Here is a 17,556-nt window from a genome sequence, read left to right as displayed (position 1 = left end):
AGAATTATAAAAAAATCACAAACTCATGGATGTAGAAACATAACAAAAATATCATTCTTACGATTACCAAAAAATAAAATCAATAGGAACAAATTCTTGAGAAAAATTAGAACAAAAAATCAGAAATTATAAAAATAATCAAAAACTCATTGCATATGAAGATATTATTAATGAAAAGATTGTTGCTGCTCTTCTTCAATCAACTTGTGAAATAACTAAAAGCCGATTTCTAAATTTATTTTTTATTACCGTTATAGATGCAAATCCCGATTCACATAAAAATGTAGTTGAGAAGGGGACTAAAATTTTCATTGCTTTCTCGAATAGAGGTGGATATTCATTTTTCAATTTGTTCCAAAATTTATCTAAGGACATTGTTGAACAACTAGCTTTTAACATAATATCTGCACTAAACTCAAGAAGAGGCTCATATTCTGTCATTTAAATTTAACTTACTACTGACATATGTTATGAAAGGGTTTGTTATCCACACATTTCTTTTACGAGTGGTTTTTTCAATTCACACAATTTGGTTGAGCATTCCGAGGGTCATCTTATTCTTTCTCAATGTGTTTGTCAGGATATCATCTAGGTTATCTCACATAGTCCTTCTTACGCTTGACATATCTTGCGATAGTCTTGACCCTAGCAACGTCTGTCAGACGACGCGTGTTTCCGAAATAACGTCACTCAGTTATGCCTTGGTGTAGGAATGCTTTCTCTCATGTATTTCTCAAATCATAGGTTACGTTTACAACTAGGCACGCTCGTTCTTGTGTTATGTGTCATAGTTTATATCCGGTAGTCGAATGGTTATGATTGGTGTTCTTTTTCTTAGGTTCTCTACTTTTAGGACAACTCTTTATGTTCAACATATTAATTTCTACTTTCGAATAGTTTTTGTAAATTATAACCATATAAACAGTGTTAACAAATTTTTATTATCTATAAATTAGAACTGATTGTGTTTTATTTTGAAAATGAGTGATATTTTTGTTAGGGATTCTGAAATAGGAACTATACTTTCAGACCTCGATAGAGAAGATAATGTTAACGAAAGTGAAGTGCTGGGAAATTGAAGACAATTTAGACACTGAATTGGTACATTTTACAGACGACAGTGATGCAGATCTCATTTATATTCCTTTAGTGTCTTACAGTTCTGACGTTGAAACAATAGAAAAAACTTCGTCAACATACAACCGCGGTAATTCTGACAATTCTTCAAATATTACGCATGCTCAAACTTCCGTACAGGATTCGGATAATAGCGATGATAGTAGTAGACAGAACGTAAATAATTATAATATTGAATAATGAATACCCGAGAAAAAGAATACGAGGTAAAAATGAGTATAAGTGGTCGTCAAAACCAAAATCACAGTTTTACAAAACGCATGCTAGAAACATTATAAATATTAGACAAATGCCTGAACGCAATGCTGTAAATGTATTTATTATTTATCACACCTTCCATTAACCACACAAATAATAAAGTTGAAGCAAAAAATAATAAATACCAGAACCAGACTGCTACCATTAGGCAAACTACAATGATCGAAATAATAGGTTTACTTGTAATGACAGCAGCAAATAAAGATAATCATCTTATTTCAAAGAATATTTTTGATTCAAGTTTCAGCGGCACTCGATATGTGTCATCCATGAGTAGAGATCGTTTTGATTTTCTTATGAATTGTTTGCGTTTCGACGATAGAAGAACTCGGATGGAACGTAGAATTAACGATAAATTTGCACCAATTAGGAACATATGGACTGATTCTGCGAGTGCTTGCATGGAAAGTTATCTTCCAGGTTCTTATAACACTATTGATGAACAGTTGTTTTCGATTTCGTGGGCGTTGCCCATTTCGTATGTACATACCGTCCAAGCCTAACAAAAATGGCAAAAAAATAGTATGATGTACGAATTAAGTACATGATTGACGCTATGTCATATTTAGGGAACGGTAACAATTTGTCAAGGTTTCTGTTGGCGCATTTCTTCACTACTCAACTCATCAAAAGTATCCATGGTAGCAACAGAAATGTTACTATGGACAATTGGTTTACTTCGGTACCTGTAGCAGATGAAATGCTGAACAACTTTAAATTAATAATAGTAAGTACATTACGTTCAGAAAAAAAGGAAATCCTTGAAGGCCATAAAACCAAGGAAGTTGAACTCTTCAATCGTCTGTTACAGTAAAAATAATGTTTTAGTTTCTGTAAAAGTGAAGGAAGAAAGGAATATATTTTTATTATCAACAAGCCAGGAAAGAGGCAGTGTATCGAAAGAAACTGGGAAGTCTCATATTGTAGAGTTCTACAATGCTACTATAAGGGCTGTAGATACCTTCGATAAAATAACGGCCAATATATCGTGCAGTCGAAAAACACAAAGGTGACCCCTCTGCTATTTCTACGGTATGATCAATGCTTGTATTGTGATTATATGTTCATAATACCGTAAAATAGTAGTAAATGAAAAAGCACTTACAAGGCGAGATTTTACAAAGAAAGTTCGTGAGGATCTCATGACACCTTGGCTTCGTCAGAGACTAAGTGTCACAACTCTGCAACGCAACCTGTAGAGGAAAATTGAAGGAATTTTAGGGAAAGATTGGCCTGTTGTGGAAATAGAGGTCAAAGACAGTCAAAAAGGAAAATCTGCGATTTTTGTCCTTGAAAAAAACGTAGAATGACACAGTTTCAGTGTTACACATGTAAAAAATACATGTGCCTGGAACATCAGGCAAAAGTATGTAGAAACTGTATTTAAATATATTCTGTTTATTCGTGTTTTATTTTGATTGTATGGTGCTGTATAAATAATAAATGAAATTTATTATATAATAAATTTCCTTTATTTTGTAATACCTTTAATCTGTCAGACTAAAGCTTATGAATGGTACTAGTATTTACAAACATAATGAATCTAGGGTTAATCTATAACTATCTTGCATCAATTAAACTTTTTTTTCATAAATTTTATTTGAATATCAGGTATAATATTGCTCAGTTGCTTAAATAATTCATAGAAAACTTGAATTCTATTATAGGTGGAGGTAATTTTGCCATTCTACTTATCGTTCGTTTATTTTTATTAGGTGGACTTAGAAATGTATCCATCAATTTTCTTCTGTAGTCTTCAGTTTTTACCGATATCCTCTCAGTATCTTTGCAAGCTCTTCTTCGTCTATATGGTATTCAACTTTTTGTTCCTTCTAGTCTTTTTTGAGTCTGCTTGTTCTCTATCTCCTAAATATCTAATATATATCTATATATATATATCTAAAATATAGCTAAATATCTCTTATATATATCTAAAAACTTTTGTTGTTCATCTAAAACTTTATCAGTAATATTTTCTGTAATGATGCATTTTTCTCTTCTCATGCATTTCTCGTCCCTCTATATAAAATTTGTTCAGTTTATGATGTGAAATTATATTCGAATAATAATTAACATCGCGTCATTATGTTTTTGTGATAACTGCGTTTGTAAAAACATAATTGATAATTAGTAGAGATAATTAGGTTATTATTACTTTGTGAAGTTAATTGTTGGACTTTAGAACTATAATGTCAAGCTTTATTACAGAATGCCTTCTTAAAGAAATACTACAAAAGTGTGGAATTTCTTCCCGAACACGTGGTTTTATTGGGTTTTTTGCCGACTATGCAGTGTTGTGCTTAGTTGAAAAGCCTTAAAGTAGTCAGAGCTGCTTCGAAATCTGTTGGAATAAATATCTGGCATAGCTCGTTTGATTGATTGATTGTACTGCATTACCTTATTTATTATGTTACCAACTTCTTTTACTAATCAAATCCAGATTTAAATGAGTTTTGATTCCGCTTAATTTTAAACATAACATCGTTATAGAATTCATTTTTTTGATCATTGGTTAAGACAATTACCACTAAGCTTTATGGTATATTTAGTAAGTGGTATATTTGCTATTTTATTTAAATATATATATATATATATATATATATATATATATATATATGTATATATACATTATACACATGAATATGAGCCTGTTTTAGTAGTAACAACAGTTTTGCTCTTAAACTTCAGAACACAGCAATTGGTTACAAATCCAGTTTGAAATTGGTAGGCTTCTAAATGTTTCCATTTTTGTCTTAGTGGGGAAATTGGTTGTTAATAACAAGTATGCGACAGTGTCCAAATTGAAATATGGAGGAAAATGGAAAATGAGGTAAAACTCTTTCCATCTATTGAAAAGGTGTCAACTCAAATTAAATATATAAGTTGCACCTTACGCATTTTAGCTGCCACTGGATTATTACTTTGTAACCTTAAAAATTACTCATTCTGTCTGATGAACATAATTTCCAAACTTGACGCCACAGTGGAAAATAATATTCATAAGTATTGAATCAAGTATTGTCGAGAGTGCCTTTTTTAACCTCAATACTGTATACAAATTAACAAAGTGTTTCTTTAAAATACAGATGTTGAATCGAAATTTACATGTTTCATGTTATCGAGTCAATGACCTAATGGAATTTCCAACTAAGATACTCATATTCAGAATATCCATTGTTCTTTCTTGTAGGATAGAAGATATGTATATAGTGGGTATTGACAGTAGGATTTGTCGAAAAAACCAAGAACTTCATGTTAAAACCAAGTAAACGACCGCTTTATATGCACAATCTCACATAATCTTAGTATAATTTGTTATGCAAATATATACAAGGAGCTTCGAATAAATTGCCAATGACGTTTAGCTTCTAATGTTCAATGTATATGAAAAATTATAAGTGATTGATTATTTTTGATTTTGTATTATTGTAAAAAATATAAAGTCTAACTTAAAATATGAAGTCTAACTGAAGATATTTTGGTAACGTCCACACGATGAAGAAGAACGGGTTACTTTACTCGAGTATTGTATCCAAAATAATATTAGTACTCTTGTTTTTTATTCAAAGATCTTTTCCGAATATTTGCTATGATGTGACACCATTTAACAGTTCTAATGTTGTAACTAATGGTATTGCAGAATAAAATGCGACACTATTTCCAGCTGTACAGGGTACAATTCGGAGCCCACAGGCAACTAATAACTGAAATAGACCGTTTCATTCTTGAGAGAGAATAACTGTTTTTTTATATTTATTCTTAAAAATTGTTACTTTTTGTTTTAAAATGTTTCCAATTCTAACTACTGATAAAAAAAAGAAAAAAGAAGAAAGAAAATGAGGAGACCACATTTCTTCTGATGTACAATTATTCAAAGGAGTAATATAAAGCATTATATTCTGATCTCACTATCCAAATTAATTCATATTCAAATCATATTATATAAAATATATCGGGTACGTTATCTTAACACTCATTCCACAATTTTTTATACACCGTTTACCCCAGAGGTATAACGACTTAAAAATGAATCTTTCCACTGAGTAATCCGATAAGCATCTCGCCGCTGTACCCCAGGTGTTGGAGAAAAACACTTTCCAATCTGTATGGGTCATTTCATTCTATATGGCCGCATAGTTTTTACGTTTTCTTAAAATCGGAGTGACTAGACACCCGAACATAATACTTAAAATGTTTGACAGTTGATTCAGAAGTAAATTTTCCATATATTTATAGACGTGAGGCTTACGGAAGAAACAATTAACTTGCAACGAAATGATATCGCTCTTTTCACACTGGCAAACGGGATGTCGAAGATTTCATTATGAAAGATACAGGCCGACTAAATTCTTCATGAAAGGAATGTACACAACACTGGTTATAGAAATGATCATCAATAATTGATATTAACGATCCTGCCTTTTTTGTTATATTTGTGGATAATTAACTTTCAAGAAACAATGACGAAATTTAACGTTGGTTTTCTTGTAGCCCATCAAGTCAAATCTTGGGCTCCCCATATTTGTTGCACTTATTGGACTAATATTATGAGTGAGGAAATCCTGTGCAGTTTGTTGTTTGTATCCATGATTTGACCCAACTACAAGATCACGATTGGAACTGGTATGTTTGTATAGTCTAAGTCTAGCAACGTTTTCGATAGAGAATTTCAGGTATGTCAATTTTCACTTCTCTGTGAAACTATTGCAGAATTTCTGTTCATAGCGAAGGCATTTGTAGTTCTGCACTAGAGGATAAACATATGGTTCTACTATAAACCGAACTAAATCAATTTTGACAAAAATAGGTAAATTCGGAATCAATAATTTTGCGTTTCATTCTTTTAATGTCTATGACTTTTTTTTCGTTTTCAATATTTCACGTCTAAAAATGTATCAATTTCCCTAATTAAGCCTTTTTTCTGATTGATGAAGATCGGAGTATAAGTTATCAATTTGTCGCCTTTCATTATTTCGTTACCTATAATTAAATTTGCAGTATAATAATTTTTAAAAATAATTTTCACTTTATTTTTACTACTACTATATCTTTTTTGAAATTTTTATCCTTAAGAAGGTGATGATCTATCTTGACTACCGAAATACGATTACTGGTTTTTGTAGGCTCAACAATAACATAGAACGGTCCGATATCGGCTGAAGAATATTTATTACTTGAATTGTAATTGTTTACATCAATGTCCATTTTGTCAGCATATTTACTTTTTGCTGAAAAAAATAAGAATAAAGCAATATTGACGATTATAGTGAATACTTATATAATATAATAATTGTGAAAACCTATCCTATTATAACTAATTTTGATAATAATAAACTAAAGTCTATTTCAGAAAGGTATAGAGCAATAAAATGGGGAATTCCATCCAGTTCGGCTCAATTTCGGTGTCGGCCGTAGGTGTCTTGAAATATTGTGTAGAGATTACTTAGGTAGTAGATTATACAGTTACGTTTTGCGTTTAACAGGTACAGTTTAACCTTCTATTAGTGCCTCTGCCTAATTCCAACCCTATTTCAGATTCGGCTCAACCATGCGCCTTAAGAGCTATGGTCCCTTATATTATGGTATATTTGTTCAGTTCAACGCATCAGTATTTGCTGTTAAGCCGTAAATAGTGTTCACATCATATTATAAGATTAGTAATAAAATGGCGACATTTACACCAACGAAAAGATGTTCCAATAATTCTCCACTATCAGTGAATGATAAACTTATCATTTTAAATGTACACGCATAAAATACCATTACCCGCAATTTACTGTACCAGAAACTGTCGACCGATGTTCCCGAATGACTGGAGCTGGAAAGTCCACCGTTTTTAAATTATTGCGGGAGAGAAAAATAGCAGGCCAAGTGGAAACTCCCAAGAAAAGTCCAGGCAGACCAGTAAAAGTCCTTGATGAAGACACCAAAAGTGTAATGTATTTAAAAAAAAATACCCACCCTAGATAAGATTTTAATGGAGCTTGGCCAGGATGACAGTATTCCGTTGATAACTAAAAAACTTTTATGGACCACTTTGGGACATATGGATTTTGTCTGGGAAAAGCATAACCGTAGAGCACTTTTACTGGAAAGCGATGAAATTGTTTGCTGGCGACGAAAATACTATTGGAAGCGAAGAGGGATTTTTAAGAGGTTTGCTAACCTTTCAGTCGTAACATACGGGAGATTACTACGAGGACATGGATTCGGATGTTCTTGAGGAAATGATAAAATATCTTCCGGCTGATTCATTAGTAGTTATGGATAACGCAAGTTATCATTCTCGACGCATAGAGAAGACTCCAACTTCATCTTGGAGAAAACAAGAAATAATTGACTGGTTAACCACCAATATTATTGAATTTGAAGATAATTTGATAAATTTACAGAAACATTGTTTTATGAAATACGCCGTGGAAGATATAGCAGAAAAACATAGTGTAACTGTGCTGCGCACACCGCCATATCATTTCGAACTAAGTCCTATAGAACTTATATGGGCGCAAGTGAAAGGATTTGTAGCAAGGCACAACACGAACTTAGAAATGAAAGACGTTAAGCTACTGTTTGAGTCCAGTAGTCATTAAAGAAGAGGAGAAAAAGTGGGATCTTGACTACTTGATCGATCGGACCGTCGACCCGTTAATTATAACGTCAAGAGGAGATAACAGTTCCTCAGATGACGAAGAATATTATGATTTCTCATAATTAAATTTCTATATTATGTATTTTTCGTATAATGTTCAATAAAAAATAAGTGTACCTAGTACTATCTACAAAATGCCTAATTTTTATTCTGTTAAAATTCTTTCCTTTTTACGAGTATCCTACCGGCACGCATTTGGCACATTATTTTCAGTATTTGTGAATGGATAACAATAGGCTAAACCCATATATTTACCCCAACCCGGGTGGTACTACCTGCACTTGATAAAAAAAAGTATTTTACAATGAAATCAATGCCAAACTATGAAAGTGGCTTGAATATTCGTTGGGTTACTTTGTGGTCCCTTTGCATACCTAATGATATTTTATTACTTTATAACTTTCTGAAATAAACTATAGAATTAATTTATAAACTTCTAGCGTAACTTTTTCGCTTGAAGGTTGATTTTATGAAAAGTTTTCATGATTTTTATATGCAGCGTACCTATGTGTTAAAGGTTGATTCCAATAAAACTCTACTCTATCAAGTTATCAAGTAGCACACTTTATTATGTCGTGCTCAATTTTTCTTTTCTGCGCAAATGGTATTATCACAAATTTTTAACAGAAGGATTGCTGAATGTTATTTGATTTCTCCATTTTTTTACTGTTTAACATTCGGATGTAACTTTTTTACGCTGCATAATCCACCTGCACCAACGTCATATCACTTTTTCTCCTAGGCAAGTTGTTTCTCTTTGAAAGTCGATGTATTCTTCAAAACTTTGTAGGACATAGTTGCCTAAGAATAAATTAAATCGAATACAGGAAAACGGTTCTGTGCAAGTGAAAGAGATCTTACCCCACTTTCTCGTAAAATTATTTGCTCTCTATATCCAGTTTACTGACACCGAGACCGGGAAGGTCTTTCCCTTTGTTTAATGTATTCAGGTTTTCTAGGCAATCCATGACTAACTTCTTATTGATTGTTTGTGAATTGATCGTTCTCATGGCTGCTTAACTAAAATAGGATTGGTAAATGTCTTTTCCGATAGTACGTGTCCACATTTAATAGTCCATAATTTCCAATAGCTAGAAATTCTACCTGGATGGTGGTAGATGGTTTATTATTAATTCAGAAAATTTACTTACTTATTGCACATACACATATTCTTGTTCCTATTGTGGTTTAGGAGGCATTATTATGTCATATCAAATTGTGATTTCTGATTAAATTTACATATTTACTGGGAGTTCAGTGCTCTTAAAATTTATGAGAGGTACTTTTAGACATTCATACAATAAACTATATGAATTAACGTATATATTAGTAATTCTTAATATATGATTCAATAGCTGTAATATTATTTATGGAATACCCTGTATAAATTTAACTGTTTAACTCAATTTCCGTTGGAAATTCATCGCGCTATGGATCACTAGCCACTCCTGTTCTACATTCAAACGTCTATTTGTATTCTGTTTACGCTACGTTCTTATTCTCGCCATTTAGATTCTACAACGGGCTCAAACAATACAATAAATGCATTTGTTATTTATAACTCAACTTTATCTCCTTCTGTTATGGGTCGTAAGTCTTTAGTTCCGAGTTAAGAAAAGGCCGGAGCTAGGGAAGGATTTATAAAGTTATTGGCTCTGGGGAGTATCGATATGGTTTTCATTGAATATAACTTCAAGCCGATTTGGTACCATCGATGAGTTTATATAAAAAACTCTTGTCATGTCGATATAAACACAAATAATAATGCGGAATGAATTGAATTGATACAAAAAAAAATATTATGATCGCTTAATTCAAATTATATAAGTATTGTATTCAGGACTAAAAAAATTGGAACGTGTGAAGTACATTTGGAAAAAAGTTCAGTAACGTCCGCAAATTATTTCCATATTATCTTCGAAGAAAATTGTTTTATCTCCCTACTTTCAAAACACGGAATTAATTTCCATTGTTTCTTTACAAAAACGATTTTATGCTTCAAATGATACAAATTTATCAAATTGATGATGTGTTATTTGTGTAAAATTTGGGCTAGTTGATAAGTAGCTTCATTATTGGCCAGTTTAAGCCGTGTTTAAAAATTTGAAAATCATACGAAAATGCTGAATAGATAAATTGCAGTGAAGATTGTTCAGAACTAATGTTTTCCCCAACCTTAACTATAAGTATATTTTAGTGAATTGCCGATAAAAGTGAAGCTGTGAAAATAATCCTCTTGTACCATTTGTGGACACATTGGTCGTAATATGGTTTTTTAAGGACATGTTTGTGGCCACTAATGATTTCGAGAACAAAAAGCAGGTCAAAATTAAGTACCTGAATAACGAGGTAATATTTATTATTTTATTCATAATAGAATAAGCAATTTTCATTCAAAATCCCGATATTTATCGATCGCAGGCTCCAACCGTAACCAACAAAAGGCAAATTTCTTTTATGTCTTGAAACATTTTCTTCACTTGGATATATGAGTATGTTACTCAAAATTTTATTGGTTTTCTCTTGCGTGTAAGAAGGATACCGTTATCAGTAGGTGTAGAATTTGAAACAGAAGGAGAGTCAAGAAGTTTGTTGACTAAGATACTGTTGTCTAGTATAGTTGATGTAGTAATATAAGTTATAGTTTCTTCTTGAACAATTAATATTTCAGCGGCCAATCAATGGATTCTTCTTCGATTTTTGGGTTCTTCTTACAATCAAGGTCCACTTGATTTTCACAGCCGTTGTCGAAATAATCGTGTAATTAAACATTATCATCCTTAAATTGCATACATAAATCTTAAACATTTATTTTCAGATGTGTATGTATGCTCTTTAAATTGGTTCAAGGTGTCAACTTCTGTTTTAGAAGTATTGCAAATATGTAAGCTTGTATTTCGTCTTATTTGATATAACCTTTGGCAATTTTTTCAACGTAATTCTAGAATAATCTACATTATTTGCAGATAATAGATATAGGCCGCATATCTTGAATCCGTTTCGAAGAGATTTCTTGAAATCGATATAGTCAATGATTTTTGAAGCAGTAGAGGTATGTCAAATTTCTTGATATCCTTACCATTATGAAATATGAACATCTTGACTTCTTCTTTCCACTTCCTCTTCAATCAATGGAAAAAAGAAACTGACGTCTAATAGCTAAAGTATGTGTTGTATTAGGATCTAGGCATACAACAATTAACTTATTTTCTATGCATATGCGACTTTGAGGAAGGTTTAAATGATAAGAGTGGCCGTCCAGAAACACGAAAATAGGCAATCCAATATCACTGTTTTTGATTAACGGTATGACAACGTTAGAAAAATTTCAAAGAAGCATTTGGACGTGATATATCCTTTTGGGGATTTTCCGATTCCGCGGGCACATTTTTAAAAACCGTTTCAGGCAGACGATCGTATTTACGAAGCTTGAAGTAGTATTGTACAAGGGTCCACCTTTCTTAGCTAGAACTAGTTCATCTTCTGGGTGCTCTAGAACATATTGGTTATTTCCTAGTTGATCAAGAAACCGGTGATTAGTGATCGAGCTCTGTTAATGTATTGACATTGTTTGAAATATATTTGTGGACATGTACGTTGGAATAACTTAAACCATTTTGTACCCGCTATTATTGCTTTGAATGGTGTCTTTAATGAGCATTCTGCCATCAAATTTTTGATTAAAAGGAAAAACATTGAAAATCCCATTTTTGCTAAGGTTTTAATCCAGGGTACTAAGTGGTCTTCCACTGCCTTGTCTAATGCCGGACTCCGTCCAATTTTGCCTGTGGCTTCTGAAGCTCTTCTAATCAATTTATTTCCAATTTTGGCACGGGTGACTTCATATAAATTGTCCTGTGCTAATTTTCATCTCGCAACGTTTAAAACATAAGCTCTTGTTGATATTGGAATAATTTTCTCTTTTACATGTTTTGTCATTTTCTTATAAATTTTAGCAGGTTGCTTCCCGTAAAGGTATAAGTCCAGATTATTTATGGATGGAAATAAATCAATATTTGTTATAGCAATAAATGGCTACTAATGGTAAAAAGAAGTATTTGTTGATTCTTTCTTGGCCACTCAATTAATTAGTACTCAACATCAAAATTGAATAAATATTCGATAATTAAACATATTCTATAAACCCCAATAAGTGTCCCTGTACTTAATTTTTTGAGATTTTGAGATTGATCTATTTGTTTCTAGCTAGATCATATTATGAAGTCATGAGAAAAGAAACTGGTCATTTTATATTTAAATTTTTTTCGGCGTGGAATTGTAGAATAAATTCTTCTTCTTTTATCACTGATGATAATAATATAGTATATGCATTGTTATATAACCGCAAAATAATAAGCCCAATTTTATTTGGTTATTGTTAACTAGATAATTTAAGCCTACCAGTTTCTTTGACCCGCAAAAAACAATAAATTTCAATTAAAAATAACTTTTATACAAACAAATTAAAATGAATTTTAGGACACCAATCAAAAGTTAGTATTTACTAGGTAATGGTAGAAATACGTGCAAAAAAGAGGAGCGCAAGGGACTATTTGAAAAGAGTTCACAGAGATTCTGAACTCATTTCTTTTAGGTGATTTACATCAATCAGCCTGAATATAAGAGTGGCATTAGGTAGTTACTGAAAAAATTGATTAGCAAGAAGCAGTTAATGGTACAACCTTTACTTGAATTAGTCTTCGAATTAACAGAAGGAAGGTCGCAACTTTAGAAACTATCGGCAAAAGATTGGGTGATTCCATACCGTAAGTGTTATGATCAAAGTGATCAAAAGTATGAAGTAACAAGTATTGTATGAGCATTTCATTTTATCGAAGTTCAAATAAATTATTCTTTGATATCTTCAGAAACTTGATTTGAAAAAAAAATTACGATAGTGCTTACAATGACTCTGTTGGAAAAGTCGTATCAGCTATTGAAGAATTCTCGTAGTCTGCGCTGCAAATGGAAAATACGTCTTTTGTATATAATATTTCAATGCAAAAGAATCATTCGTTGATGGTTTCATTCTACGGACTTCATATTAAAAAATCATGAATTCAGAATTAGGGATTTGTTTCTTTTTATTTTCAAGAATATCAAAAAGAGTTTTTGATGATCGAGTTTTGTTAATACTAAACAATCATGCGAGCTATATGCCATAAGCTGTAATTGATAGAATAAATGTCATAGCTTAGACCAGAGATGTCAAACTCAATTTTGCAGAGGGCCATATATTAAGCTTTGAATTCGTAGGTGAGCCAGATTGAAAATAAAAAAAATTATTATATTATTATGACATTTTATTTATTAAATTATATAAGTATATAATATACGGTTGTTAAAAATCATATCAAAGTTATACAAGATGCTAGGTAATTATGCTGAGCTAGAGGATCCATATAACTGACTTCTCTTGGTTTTGACAAGCTCATTGATGTCAGGAATCATAGTCGTTGTAGTTATTTTAAGAATTGATTGGAGATGTCCATACGTAAGACTTGTGCGATGTTTGTTTGACGGAAAACATTTGCTCGCATAAATAGGCACTACCAAACATGCAGAGAATGCGTGCTGCACGCTTTTTTAATTCCGGATAATTATAAAAACTCTTGAAATATTGTATATAAAATGTAAGACCGTTAATCTCATTGAATTTTTCTTTCAAAATACTGTCCAATTGAAGATCTATCAACTCCATTTGCAAATGAACTGGTGCCTGTGAAGTTTAAAAATTGAATGGATTGTTGAAAATTGAGAATTCCATTTCATTTCGACGATTGTTGAATTCCGTAATAAAATTTTGCAAAAGTTGAGAATATTGATCCAATTTTTTTGGTTCACTGTGCCAAATGATTTTAAATGAGTTTAATGGTCCAAAGTTTGATTTTTTACCTGATTTTCCCACAACCTCAACTTTGTTTCATAGGCTTGAATATATGAATACATTGTACAATCAGATTTTTACCCTCTAACTTTATATTTATATCAATCAAGTGTTTATTCATATCTACCAAAAGGCACAATCAATCCACCAGTCATTGTCATAATCCATTAGTTTGCCTTTTTCTAACATGAAATATTGAATAGGGTCACGTAATGCAAAAAATATCTCTAAAACTACTCCTCGACTGAGCCAATGAACTTCGGTGAAATAGGGGACATCAGAAAATCTTTCGTCTAAATCTTGTAAAAATTGCCGAAACTATCGGTGATTTAGTCTTCTGCTCCTTATGAAATATACAATTTTAATTATAGGTTACATAACATGATCCATTTTTGAATGTTTGGATGCCAGTGATTCCAGATGAATTATACAGTGAAATTCCACAAAATTCCCTGATATTTTCTGTTTTAATTTAGTTAAAACGCCCGAATGTTTGCCAGACATGGCAGGAGAGCTATCCGTAGCTGTGCTGCTAAGTTTATTCCAGTCGAGTTCATATTCTGCTATTAAATGCTCCATTGCAGAATAAATATCATTTGCTGTTGTAGCACCCATCAATGGAACCCACTTTAATAGTTCTTCAGTTATTTCAAAGTTACCTCGTATAAAAACAGCAAGTTGAGCTGTATCAACAGTATCAGTGCTCTCGTCAACAGCCAGTGAAATGTTTGTAAATTCTTTAATTTTCTCCTTCAGTTGAAGAACCAAATTTTGACATAAATCATTTATTCTTAAAGTAACAATGTTTCTTGGAGCGAAATATTCTGAATTATTGACTTTAGAGATGGAAATGAAACATCGGCAATTTTCAATATACAGTCTTCAATAAAATCAGCATCAGTGAAAGTTTCTGATCTTTTCGCGATTTCTGATGCAATAAAAAAACTTGATTTCAGAGCATCTTCGCTCTCTGTATTAGCTTTAGTAAACATCCATTATTGACCTTGAAGTTTAGATTTTAAACATGACAATTTTTTCAGTGTAGCAATCGAATTTTAACTTATGATTCGTATCATAGTGTCTCTTCAAATTAAACTTCTTACAAACAGCAACTGTTCGATTACCAATCAAACACAGTGGTTTACCTTTCCATTCTATGAAAAAATATGCAATTTCCCATTTAGACTGAAAAACTCTGTACTCACTATCAACTTCACGTTTTTGTGACATTATGTCAAAATCGTAACAATTATGGAACTTGACATAATAATACCTTCACAATCACTACTTCACAGTACAATTAAAATTCTTCTCCAACCGTATCGCTTCGATTACTCGATTCAACTGACTCACGTCGCGCGGACGCACTCGTTTTATATGGTTAAGGAAGATTCTAGTCTAGATTCTAAGCGCGTGGAAGATTCTATCGTTCTCGACAAAAATAATAGGATATTTTCACTTGCTGCTAAGAGAAGGCGATACTGTCTTTCTCTCTCGCTTGTCTAGACACGCGCTGCTTGAATTTACTTATGAACAGCCAACTTGAGAGGTTGAGTATTTAAAACATGATTCTTCTCTCTGTGACACATTGCGTTCGCGGGCCTTATTGTTACGGCCCAGCGGATAGTTCTCCTCTAAGCAGCTCCATTTGGAAACGACACGAATGCTTTTCAATCCTAAAATTGGCTCTAGGAACTAGAAAGTGATCACCATCGAAAATTATGCACCAGATATCGTGAACATCTGCAAATATTATAAAATAAAACGATGAAGGCGACAAACTGATAAATTTTTTACTCCAATTTTATCCTATCATAGAGGTTCAATAACGGTTTAGACACCTTCAATGTAGATTTCTCTTCAACCTTCCAAACCTCCAAATACCTACAGCTAACTTCGCGATCAGGACTATACAGATGTAGTTTTTTGTTTGTATTTTATTATGATATTAATATACACACATATGGTCCAGTGATATTTTTGAAAACAAATTTTGGAAGGTTACCTATAGAATAAGTTTCTATTAATGTTTATATTATGTTATCAATTTTGATTTGATCAAACACGTTCCTTATTCTCTATAAAAACTGTTTTTAAACTTCGGCTGGTTATTGGAAAAAACAGTTTGATGCTAGACCATCTTTTGTAGCATGTTCTAGATTTGCTCAATTGGATTGAGCATTAATTTGTTCATATTAAAAAAAATAATTCTCATGATATTGTGATGATAATGAAAATTGCAGCACATTTGCTGCATTAAAATATAAAAGTATCATCATATTATAGCCCAAATTATATTCAAATATGACCTATGAATCGACGCTGTTAGCAAGGATCAAAAATATAGGCGTAATAGTCAAATGTTATCAATTCAAATGAATTATTAAACAGTTCAAAAATATCATTAGCTACACTAAAATATAAAACCGAAACCAGCGTCAACTTACTAAATCAGAATTTCCCGAAAGAAGACATGAAAAAAATAGAAATTTGTACTTTTAGCGAGAGATTTTGTTCAATAGTAAATTTCTTGTTCGTCATAAATCCTACCAACTGCCATAATTAAAGAATTTTACTCATAATGAGCTTTAAATTCATATATTTCAATTACATTGTATCATCTGATGAGATTTGCATAGATGTCCGTTTAGTAAGCAGATAATTTTTGCTGGCCATTCAAAAGTTATGGAGTTTATTACGTATGAATGTATCAAATTCAATCGCAATTTATGATTTGGTTACGTAAACTACACAGAAGTAAATTTGATTCAAACATGTTTTGAAATGTGTAGGGAATAATTGAATTAATTTCAACCTACTCACCTACACCTGATATGTTCAGTAACTGTCTAGAAAATATTCCTCATCCTTATTCTTTACTGTAGAAAAAATTTCTTCTTTCTGATAATACATCTGACTACTTTCTCGTTGTTCATTCGATACGTGTGCTCTTTTCACTCCCTTTCACTATTTACTACCCATTCATTGATATTGCCCATAAACTGTTGAGATGAATCGCTGGAAAAACTACTAGATGAAGGACAAATTGAAAAAGCATGAAAAACATTATTGTTTACAATTCTTAAAAATTCGCTTCAATATACATTGAATAATGCGAGTTTGTTAACTCTCCCGTACTGAGATCTTTGGGCTTCGCAAAGTATTATATTACCTCCTGATTGTGTTACTCGTTCTCTATTGTGCGCATTCTGATGAACTTATATGGTAGTGAAAACGGGATATTCATTGGATAATAAATGAATAATTTCATCTCTCGCTATTTTATTCTTCAAGATGGTTGTGAAGCTGATTCAAGTAACGAGTTGTAGTTTGATCAAAAATAATTCCCATTATTCATGTTACCACTCACAGAATCGATATAGTGAATGATTCGTATTTTCAAATTCACATTATTCTTAGTGGTGTACGTATATTGATAGATAGAAGACTTCTTTAATCTACGTTGTACTTACTGTAAGTAGGTCCAATCACCCGGTATTCTGCATTGAGGGAATAATGTATGTATATTGAGTTACACTATTAGGATATATGTAATATAATAATTGATATTTCAAGATTAATATAAATAAATTTAAATTATTGGATAATATTGACTTTTGGTGAT

At 31.9% G+C, this 17,556-nt stretch overlaps 1 protein-coding gene across 1 annotated transcript in view; it reads left to right on the top strand.

The window, feature by feature from the left end:
• Positions 1-1,047: 1,047 nt before the first annotated feature.
• Positions 1,048-17,556, top strand: part of LOC130897427 (uncharacterized) — a 41,033-nt gene continuing 24,524 nt past the window's right edge. The window contains exon 1 of the mRNA XM_057806267.1: positions 1,048-1,293. Coding sequence (XP_057662250.1) covers positions 1,048-1,293 — 246 coding nt within the window. The remainder of the gene's footprint in view (positions 1,294-17,556) is intronic.

The sequence above is a fragment of the Diorhabda carinulata genome, chromosome 8 (genome assembly GCF_026250575.1).
Source record: "Diorhabda carinulata isolate Delta chromosome 8, icDioCari1.1, whole genome shotgun sequence".
NCBI lineage: Eukaryota > Metazoa > Arthropoda > Insecta > Coleoptera > Chrysomelidae > Diorhabda > Diorhabda carinulata.
The sequence above is the reverse complement of the archived record's forward strand: the minus strand, read 5'-3'. Positions and strand labels throughout refer to the sequence as shown.